This window comes from Microtus oregoni, unplaced genomic scaffold (assembly GCF_018167655.1).
Source record: "Microtus oregoni isolate MIOR12 unplaced genomic scaffold, Mior012 000060F_004, whole genome shotgun sequence".
NCBI classification, from domain to species: domain Eukaryota; kingdom Metazoa; phylum Chordata; class Mammalia; order Rodentia; family Cricetidae; genus Microtus; species Microtus oregoni.
The window spans coordinates 337,658-348,375 of record NW_024543839.1 but is presented as its reverse complement, the minus strand read 5'-3'; the positions used below and the strand labels follow the sequence as shown (position 1 = coordinate 348,375).

The 10,718-nt window shown below is 48.9% G+C and overlaps 1 protein-coding gene across 1 annotated transcript; it reads right to left on the bottom strand.

Annotated features, from left to right (window-relative positions):
* Window positions 1-240: 240 nt before the first annotated feature.
* On the bottom strand, window positions 241-10,505 carry LOC121439116 (leucine-rich repeat-containing protein 55). Its single transcript, XM_041639619.1, has 3 exons — window positions 10,205-10,505; window positions 7,826-9,307; window positions 241-4,125 (listed from the first exon to the last, which is right to left on the bottom strand). Exons 2-3 carry the CDS (start codon window positions 8,523-8,525, stop codon window positions 3,890-3,892), a joined length of 936 nt encoding a protein of 311 aa, XP_041495553.1. The 5' UTR covers window positions 8,526-9,307; window positions 10,205-10,505; the 3' UTR covers window positions 241-3,889.
* Between the last annotated feature and the right edge of the window lie 213 nt (window positions 10,506-10,718).

Below are 10,718 nucleotides of genomic sequence, written 5' to 3'. Positions count from 1 at the left end.
CACACATTCTCTTGGTTCTGCCTAGCTCCTTTCTATTTTTCTTTTTTCTGCCTCCACCCTCCCTCCTCTTCACAACTCTTTAGAAAAATTAGTTAAACTATACACTTTTTATTATTAGTGTACATTTATGAAAATTCTTTCCAGTTACAAAAGTGCATGGTTATAAAATAATTTCCATACAAAGGTTGGCATCTTCCCTATTCCTCCCCAACCCTCCCACCACCAACCATCAAGGCTTAGGAGAACTGAGAGGTTTATGGACCCAGCTCCTGGCCAGCACTGTCATTTATAAAAGGCCCTTGGGTCTTGTCTCCCTTACTTCCTTTTGCCTCCTTCTGGGTACACGAAAGCAGACAAGGTTTCCTAGCTTTGAGGCATGAACAAAGGTATCTCTTTGTGCTCTTCTACAACTGAAAAGAATGGGAGAGAATATGTCTATGGAGAAATGCAGCTGTTGGCTTTTCCCAAAAGTTGGGATAAAATGCATGTACTAAACTCTCCAACTCCATTACAACAAGTCTTTAACTGAGACCATGAAACTCTACAGCATCTCTGGGCAACCTAGTTCCTCAAGTTTCCATGGGAATCCTAGTAAGAATGAAAAAAGGAAGTGGTTTCTTGAGGATACGTGGTCCAGAATGGTGTGATGTGGACCTGGGATCTTTTCTAAGGAACAGTTTTCTTGTCTGGACCCTGACAACCATAATCTTGTTGGTTAGTTATGACCTAATATCTTCAGACACAGAATAAAAGAAACTTCTGCAAAGTGTCTAGGGGATAGAGGAGGACAGAGGGAAGTTGGAAGGAGCCAGGTGTTCACTACATTGCTTCAGTTACAACATTGGTTCTTTTCATATTTCCTGTGCAGCCAGACAACTGGGTAGGGTCCATATTTGTGTATCAACCTGATAGCTGAGTGAATTGTGTCCAAAAATTGAACTCAAGTTCCAAAGGAATATTCTTCAAGTCAGCAGATAACCAACACAAGTGGACCACAGATACACAGACAGACAAACAAACACCCATCATACGCATCCTAGCCAGTGTGGAAAAAACTAAATGAAACATCATGGGAACATAATAATAGGTTTGTGGTTACCAGGATATGCAAACACTTGCAACAAGAATTGTTTTATTTTCTCTAGACACTTAGTGCTGACAGCAGCCTGAACAGGAATGTGGGAGGAGTGGAACTCCATGTTGGTATGAGGCTGGATGTCTCCCTTCTTGTGCCTTAGTTAACTGGGGATTTTCTAGAAATTGGAGAGACATTTTCTACACATATATCTTGCTTAGAAGTCATTGCCCTTAATGGAGATCAAATTGTGCCACTCGAAAGGACACTTGATCTCAGGAGGCATTTGGCGTCTCGTCTTGTTCTAATTCTATGCAAAACAGAGTAGTATATCTTAAAATATGTTAACTATAATTCAGCAAACAGTAGTGCTCAGGAGATTACTGTAAGTGAGCATGGTGTTCATCTATGGAAAGATAAATGATTTTGTTTTAAATCAGGAATACTATTTCTAAAAGTTCCTTTTAAAAATACTGTAGGTGATAAACTTAACTGGTGGATGGGAGCTGAAGTCCACCATTGTTGGCCACAGTTGGGCCACAAGAGAGAACAGGACATAGTTCTGTTATTTTTCATAGGAGCAGAGCTCTGGCCTAGATGGTATAAGCAAGAGTGAGGCGGGAAGTTGCCGGGGGCCTATTTTGGTTGATTAGATCAATGCAAATGAGACAGAAGCACAATCTCCTCCCCCAAGCATTTTAGAGCTACCTGGCAGGTGGTTGATGGATGCTTGCTGGGTCTGGAGTAAGATAGAAAGCTCTTGTTTTTATTCTCATTCAAGACCGGGCCTTAAGTCTCCCCATCTTCTACTGAGGATCTCACCTATCATTTTCTCAGATCCCTTGTTTCTCTTGTAACACAACCCACAGTAGGAGCTATAGCTCTTGCTTTCCATAGATCTGTTTGAAGAAGTGACTGTCAACACAGTCAGCAGTTCTAGCGATGTACTCATACATGGTTAAGGTGGTGTCTTCTGTTTAGCTGTCCCTGGTGCTGCCTCTGTTGTAGAGGGATGGCACAGCCTGACTGGGAGCACAATCTGGACACAGCTGGGCTTTACTGCCTTTTATTGGTTTTTGTGATGATTGTGCTAATGACTGTTGAATTTTAGGGTTCTGTTACTTCTGTTGTGCAGGCTTCCAGAACATTCTTTCCCCCCAAATGCTCAAGGAAACACTGGAAAGAGAAGCACGGCAGAACCGAGTCCAGCGTTAGGAAGGATTTAGACTCAATCACACCCTTCTCCTTTCCTATCTGTAAGCCAGTGTTTGGATTAGTTTCCCACACCGCAGTGCGAGAAGTCAAGGAGAGGAGTGCAAAAGAAGCTCCCTGGCCTTTCCAGTGTCCAAGGAGACAGGGAAGACCATGGTGAAAGCTGATGACACAGAATGAGGAAGATGAAGATGACAGCAAAGATGGTGGGGATTGCGTTTCCACAGAGTCCTTGGCTTCTACGATTAGATACAGATTTCCTCCGTGGAGACAATGACCATATTCTTTGTTTGCACAGATAAGCTGAATAAGTCGCCCAGCTTTCTACAATAAATTCAACTACAAAGTGGGAACAGTAAAAACTCTGTCAGTGAGAATGGAAAGAGATGAATCAGAAAACATAAGCATGCCCAGAGGAGTTACCTGGTCCCTATCAGCAACTTCATTAGCATGGTTTGAATAGGAATTTATGGAGCTTTAGAAAGAATTGTGGTGGAGAAGACTGATTGTATTTTGATCATGACATAGCATGTTACCTTATCCTTATTCTGAGCTTGGTGACCTCATCTGCAAAATGGGAACACTAAATCCCCGAGAGAGCTGTTGTATGTGTGAAAGGAAACTATTGAGGGAACTTAGCACACTGCAGACACTAGCAAGAATCAGCAATTAATAGCACTCCTTCCTTTATGCTCAAATGAGTGAGCTGCTTAGAAGAAAAGACATACAGTCCCATGGTTGTGAATATGGTGGCTTTGTCCTCCTGCCCTGGGTATCAACATGCTAGGATCTGAGCCTTACAGTGCAATTTCCTGGTGAGTTCCTTTGGTGTAAGCACCATGGAAAGAACAGTTACACAGTTGGGATCCCAGGGTGCCAAGACTTTTGCTGCCCCTGTTGTGGGGACTTCTGCCTTCTCCTTGAAGACAAGCCTTAAGTCGGAGGCAAAGACAGGGAGAGAAAGAAGGAAGGGTGCTGAGGGTCATTACCTTCAGCCTGTTTTCTGGGATCTCACCATTCACCCCAAAGCTGCTAGCAGGAGGAGGTCAAGGAGCTGGCACAGGAGGCATCGCACTCCTTGAGGGCAATGGCAGGCAGCGTGGGGACTGAAAAACTGGCTGTCAGAGGGAAAGTTTTGCTGTTGTCTACACCTCCGCTATACCCTGAGGCCACAAGGAACAGTGAGCGGCTCTCAACATTCCCTGCATCGCGTGTTCTGCCATTTGCTCTGCCAACCTTTCTCTAGCTACTTAGCAGATCATTCTTGCAATTCTTCTTGGGCTTTTTGAGGCACAGACGATGGAGTCCTCTAGGCTTCCCTAACACTGTGCTCAGAGCACTGGCATTCTGCCATAAAAGGGTGTTTTGGAACTGCTTTCTTTTACTAAAAGTTAAGTACCTCAAGGGCAGGGACTGGGTTGGATTTGTCTTTCATTCCCAGGTGCTAGCACAGTGCCGGGCCCAAGGTGGATAAGATGCTCATACAAAGTCGGTTTCCCAACATTGTTTGAGCTGTGATGGAAGCGGCCAGGACACCGTGATCCAAGGTGTGCAGTGGTCAGCAGCAGTGGCGGCAGCATGGAGGGATGAGAGGCACCAGTGTCAAATCTCCTCTTCCTCACTGGCCTTGCTCCAGCGGTGACAGCAGTTGGCCGTGATGCCCAGGAGGAAGTTGGTGGCCACGGAAGCGATGGAGACCACAAAGCCCACAAAGGCGATGAAGAGGTAATCATCCAGGGTCAGAGTCAGGTGGCAGGCCTTGAAGCTCTCTTCAGTGAGTGAAAAGAGGGGGGCACCCTCAACTTCAGGGGGGCCCCGACACTCAGCCAGCTGAGAATCTGCAATACAGAACCCAGGCAGGGTAAGGCTCCTGTGGGCGAGAAGGGATGAGAGAGTCTCCTGCCCCTTCCAGAGAATCACTGGGTTTCTTCCATGTGCCTCAAATACACTCATCACCTCAATAATCCACAAAGCATTTTTGCTTATTTTTATAGATGTGGAAAAAGGCTGCTCATAGGGTTATCTGTGGGAAGTCTTGTAATTATTTCCAATGGTGGATCTGGGACTTTTGTTACACATGGAGCCTGAAATCTGGACACATCACTTACTTCTCTATACATTCTTTTGGCTTCTCATTCTCACACAGAGAGGAAGCCAACAGCCCCTTTAGGGTGCCGAGGATTCTTCCCCAGCCCTTTATTTTGCCTAGCTTTTTCTGCTCCCGATGCGTATGTCTCTATCACTCTTCCACGGCCCCAAGCATGTCTCCCCTTAGTTAGGAAGGGGGACCTCTGTATTTGCCCCTTGTGATGAAGATTCTCCTCTAAGCCTATGTGGAGATCCCTCTCTCACTTCCTTTGTGATTTTGTTCAATGCAACCTGCTTAGCGATGCCTTCCCTTGGGAGTACCGCACACCTGCATCCCCTGCATTCCCTAGCATGCCTGCTCTGCTTTGCTGTCCCCTATGGTGTCATTACCTGATGGTTTTACCATTGTCTCTCCTCCCTTGAAGCTATGCTTCTCCCACAGCAGCCTCAGAACAACAACCCTTTGTAGTAAGCACTCAGCAGGTCTTTCTTGAACAGATGTGGGACTTTAATGTAAAAGCCTCATGTCTTGTCTGTATGAAAACTAACTCATGAGCTTTCTCCAGATAATCCAGTCAAGAGCGAGGCCACTGGCGTTATCACCTGAGTGTGACTCTCTCCACCTCTCATCAGTTGTGTGACTCTGCATACTTAGTCCCTCTGTATCTGCCAAGTGACAATCATCGTGATATCTGCCTTCTGCAATTGGACTCAGGGTCCAGAGAGTTACAGCGCACAAAAGCTTCCGGGGCATACTAAGCACTAGGAAAAGGGTTGCTTTTTATAATGACCACAGAAGGATCTCTCAGGTGTCATACTCAGACATCTGAGGGCTGAAGCTGCTCTTTTGATGTGATAGCCTTTCCCCCCAGCGTTGTGGAACCGTCACTTAGGGTCACTTCAACAAATGCACGATGGTTGTCAGTGGTCTAACCTCAGTCTGTTTTGGAAGTAAGTGTGGTCTTCCAAAGCATTTTCACCTCAGCTCTGGGCAGCAGCTTCAGAGTTAAATCCCGAGTCAGGATGAAAATACTAATTGAGCTCTAACCTTGTTCAAATCTTGTTTATCTTTTCCCTTCTGTCCCTCATGTGTCACCGTTATAAGCAGGGAATAATCCGATCTAAATTTTCCAAGTGAGTCAAGGTGAGGCTTTAAAAAATTACAGTTTTTAAAATACAGGCTGTGTCAGCGCTACCTAGTCATTACAGAGGTTTTGAGGGCAAAGAACAAAGTGATGGCCTGGATTGATCCTTTAGACAGATGGGTATACATCCATATTGTTAGTCTTAGAAATGTGTGTGTGTGTGTGTGTGTGTGTTCATTATTTGAATAAGAATGCAATTTCCCCCAAGTCCTGGGTTGAGTCAATCCCCGTAGGCTGCTTTCACAGGACCCTAGACTCTGATCAGGTCCTGGTCATGTCTAGAGTTGACTCACGAGAAGCTCTCTGCTGGAAACCAGACAATATCAACTTGCAGAGTTGATTGTGTATGTATGTAAACCTGCAGTAGACAATACAGGCCAGGTAAGGGAGGCTGCGGGCTGATAAAGTTCTCTGGAAATCAAGAGATCAGTCTCGAAATCAGATTGTACCCCAGTAGCTCTCTCAAGTCTATGTTTGAATTCTGTCTCCCAGCATAGGTAACAGGAGAATCTCACTAGGAGAAAAGAGAGGAAGTGATGAAAAATGTCTAAAGGGATGGCATCACCCAGGTCTATGTACTCTGGCAAGATTTGAACTCTAAGAGGAAATGTAACCGGTCCTCTGTGGAGAAGGAGGGGCCTAAGGACAAGCAGTGTTCTTCTCCAGAGCTCAGATGTCCAACCTGCAGTGATGTCTGGGCTACATTGCTGGGACTTGAGGTTCTCCAGTCTCCTGGTCTCCTGGAGGTTTGAGTTCCTGGCCTGCATTTATACATAAGCCTCGGCATATGGGAACTGCGCCTTCCACTCTTGCTGAGAGCTCAGGTCTCTTGCCCGAATTGATGTATAAGTCTACAATGACTGGGGCTGGTCTCATCTCCTCTCTGAGGCAGTCAGGCTTTCTGCAGGGCAGCCGGGCCCCCAGAGATCTCAGCAGAAGAGGAATCCCTACTGTGATGAGAGAGCTGCGTGCCCCAGAAGGCTCTTTCTGCCAATAGTGATGAGGGAGAGGGAGGCACAGCTTGCGGAGAGTTTGGGCTGGTAGGGAGATGGCTCTAGGCAGCTTCCCCATCCTGGTCCCCACCATCATCCCTTCTCAGTCTCCAGCTATTTTGGTACTGGAGAACTTCCTCCCACAGCTCTGTGGAAACACTGGAATCGTGACCCACAGCCCCCCTAAGTTATTTTAGTCTCGGGCTCCCCACTCAGTCCTCTCTCTCTTGCCTCACTCAGCATTGTTCCCCCCGAGTATGCTGAACTTAGGCTCTAGGGAATTCCTGGGATGGGGCTCCAGCAGCTCCTCCTGTTCTGATGCCCAGTACTTAGGCCAAGGCTGGGTGCTATACCATAAGTGCATTTGGTGACTGAGGCCACGGCTAAACTTGATTGCCTCTGGGACAGGTCTCCATACCACTGGATGGGAACAGGACCCAACCCTCCATGACGCTAGCCACTTAGGGTTCAGCCCACTCTCTGGTTGGGACTCTACAGTTACACTATCTCAGGTCCCTCTCCCCTGATGCCCACGCCATGCGTAAACCTTGAAGACTCCGCTAAGGCCGCTTGGCCTGCCCAGAGCAGGTTACTTAGTCCAGTACCTGATTCCTGACAGTACGGCCAGAGAACATCCAGACTGCTAGGATTTGAGTCCTTACTCCACGCATGGTAGTTGTGTGATTCTGACCAAGCTACGAAATGTTTCTGTACTCCTGTTTCCTCCTCATTAGGGTTCTTATGAGGATAAGAGGAACCAACACATGAAATATGCTTAGAATAAGGCCTGGCACATAGTAAGTACTAAAATAAATAGGATTAGTCATGATTGTTTCTTTCAGGGTTTTCTCAGCACTGACGAGAGGTAGAGTAGAAGTTAGATGAATGTGTTTTTATCTACGGCTCTGCCAATTTCTCAGCGAGTGGCTGTGGGGAAGCCTTCTGAGGGTTCTACAGCTCAGCTTCTTCGCCCGTAGAATGGGGACAATAAAAAAGGGGGTTCTCTGAGATAGTATAAGCCAGGGTCTCAGCTCACTCTGCAGAGGTTCAGCAAATGTCACCAATGACCAACTTCTCCCTTTTTTTGCTTGCTGTGTGTCTTCTTTGGGATCATAGGTACCATACAGGCAAGGGGAATCTAATTCTTTAGCAAATGAATTTCTCTAGCATTCAGCGTGTGTCCCATATAGTCAACAAATACTTGCTGAACAAAGGTAAGGGTACACACTATCACTACCAATTTTTGGCTGGGGTGGGGAGACATTACTTCTGCAAACCCTCCCTCCCATGACCAGTCCAGTCACCTCCCTTACCCGCCGTACAGCGCTGTATCCGATTCCGCAGCCACTTCAGCAAGGGTTCCATGGTGCAACCGCACACCCACGGGTTACCCCCGATCTGCAGTGTCACCAGCCCCGGGAGGCCCTCCAGGGCTTCAAGGCTTAGGAAAGCCAGGCCACCATAGCTGAGATCCAGGTCTCGGAGATGCACGAGGCCCTGGAAGGCCTGGGGGTGCACCCTCCGCAGCCAGGGGTTGTGGCTCAGGTCGATATGCACCAGTCCGTGAGCCTCCCGGAACATGTCAGCTGGCACATGGCTGAGGTTGTTGTAGCTCAGATCCAGGTGCGCCAAGCGCTTGGCATGGAGAAAGAGGCCCTGGGGAAGCTCCACCAAGGAGTTGTTGCGCAAATCCAGCACTCGGAGTTCCATGTAGCATGTGAGGTAGCCCGGCGGCACGGCCGCAATGCGGTTGTGGGCCAGGCTGAGGTTGTGGGTGTCCATTGGCAGGTCCGGGGGTACGGAGAACAGCCGCTGACTGCTGCAGTCCACGACTTGGTTATGACAGGTACAAAGGACTGGGCAGCTGGTACCAGCATCAGAGTGTATCACCCCAGCTGCCAAGAGGAAGAAGACCAGCAGCAAGGCTGGGTGAGGAGGCCCGGGCCAGGGAAGTTGGGCCCAGGTGTCGCCCATCTTTGGCAGCTGGCAGCAGCGATGCTGTAGGGAGCCCATGAGGGCTGTGTCCCTCGGTTCAACAGTCAAGGTACAGGGAGGCTGCTACATTAGAGGCCTGAGTCGGGAAGGTGGGGCTTCTGAGAGCATGCCATCATGGCTTAAGACTTCTTTGGGAGCCTCTAAGCACCCAAGGACTTCCTAAGTTCCACAGGACATCCCTTTGTGCGGTCTGGGGAACAAGGACTCAGTTGAGACACCCCAGGGTCTCAGGGGATGAGGGGGACAAAGATGAAGCTGTCAGCAGGTCCTGCGAGCATCCCTGCAGATCTTTTATGGCCTGGTCACCCATGACTGCTGGATGCTTCCTCTTGGTGCTGTGTCTGAGAGGTGGGAGGGAGGATGTGGAGAGAGATGAAAGACGGCCTTTAAAGGTCCTGGCACCTCTTCTAAGAGAGCTTAAGCTCTGCCCTACGTCTGGGACTGATTAAGAGGTCAGGATTGCACCTGGATCTCCAGAGGCTGCTTCTCCTGGGGATCCAGTGGGCATGAGTTCAGAAAAGACCTGGGGCCAGCGGTTTTGGAAAGGGCCTTGGAGAAGTGTGTTCCCATGGCCTCCTGAAAGCCTGGCTGTTTAGTCTCATTGGCCTCTGGAATTTCAAGGGCTGCTATTTGCTGCCCAGAGAGGGCTAAGTCCCAAGTGACACCCACTGTCTGGGCCACTGAATCTGGAAAAAGCCATGAGTTCCGGAGGCTTAGGTAGGGGTCAGTTAGGAAAGCATTCTCTGTGTCTTCAATCTGTCACCATTGCTGTGTACTCAGCAGGCAGAGGCAGAACCGCTCTGTCGACAAGAAAAGCATTCAGGCAAAGAAACCGAGCATCCCTACATCCCTGTCCCCTTACCTAGGTCCTTTGTCTTACCTCCCGCCTTTCTTTCTCACTTCTTTCTTCTTTGAACCTATCTGTCCCCAACCACAAAGTTCTTTGCTGGCTGTCTTTCAGACGAGGACCACGGGTAATGCAGAGCCTCGCCTCCAATCACCTACTATCCGTACCCACCTGACCTGAAATCCTCCCAGCTTTCTGTCCTGAGCTGGATGCATTTTTTTTCCTTTTCTTTTGCTCATAGCTCCACCCTGGCGAGCACCAAACACCCCAACCTGAACAACTCCCTAAGAAAAAAATACATCCAAGCTCTGGTGGTTTGTATACCCTTCTCAAACACTTTCAACCTCTCTTACACACACACACACACACACACACACACACACACACACGCTCTCACGTGTTTGTAGTTTTCCCTCCAGCTTCTTTCTGCACACACTCCTGCAGAGCCCCTCCCCAGTGTGCCCCCAGCATCTTTCACAGCGCAGCACAGCCCCTACCTCAGCATCCTTTCATGTTCCAGTTTTCAGCTCCCAGTCTCCCTCTTAAGCCCACACACATACTTGGTCTGTCAAAGGGATGGAGACCCACATCCCGCCAGGGCCCCACCCCACTGCTCATCCCTTACCCTCCGTGGCCCCAGCTTCTCTTTTACCCACCTGCTGTCCTCACTTGCCCCTCCAACCCCCACCCCTTTATTTCCCTCGGTCCTCTCCCACCCTGTTCTCCACTGCTTCGGAGCATCAGTCTCACCACCGGGAAATCACCCCGGTGCCCCCTCATATAGACTTATTTTTTTCTCAGCCTCAGGGTCTCCTGCTATACTCCCACAGGCCCTCGGGAGACTACTCACTCTGTTCCAAGGACACAGACATCAATCTGCAGCAGACAAACGGCTCTGCCTCCCTCATCCTGGAATCCCCGCTCCTTTGCTTGCTAGCTTCCGAACAGATTGCCTACTGGGCTCTTCCCCTCCCCCGACTTTCCTCTTCCACGTCTCCTGGATCCCAGGCCAGCATCTTCTGCGTTTTCCTGTCCTGTGGTCCCTGTGCCCCTTCTTTTATGCTGAAGGGAAATCTGAGAGAGGATGCTTAGAAAGTTCACAGAATCTGAATGCCTCTTGGGAAACTCAGCTGGTGCTGAGGCTGCCTTGGTGTGTGGCTTCCGCCAGAGCCAGATCGTCCCCTCCCTCCTCCCTCTCTCCCTTTCCCCCTCCCGCCATCTCTCTTCCCTCCTCTCTCTCTTTATCGCTTCCCTTTTTTTTCCTCGAGGGCCAGGTAATGACGTTTCTCTGTCTCTTAGCAACTGCCTCCACATCTCTGAGCAACAGGAGAACTGGCTGTAGACCCCATCAAGATGAGAGGAGA

Excerpts from the sequence above, each read along its gene's own strand:
- LOC121439116 (XM_041639619.1), bottom strand. The coding sequence starts at position 8,525 with ATGGGCTCCCTACAGCATCGCTGCTGCCAGCTGCCAAAGATGGGCGAC. Across the intron at positions 4,126-7,825 it reads GATACAGCGCTGTACGGCGG|ATTCTCAGCTGGCTGAGTGT; the intron begins GTAAGGGAGGTG and ends TCTGTATTGCAG.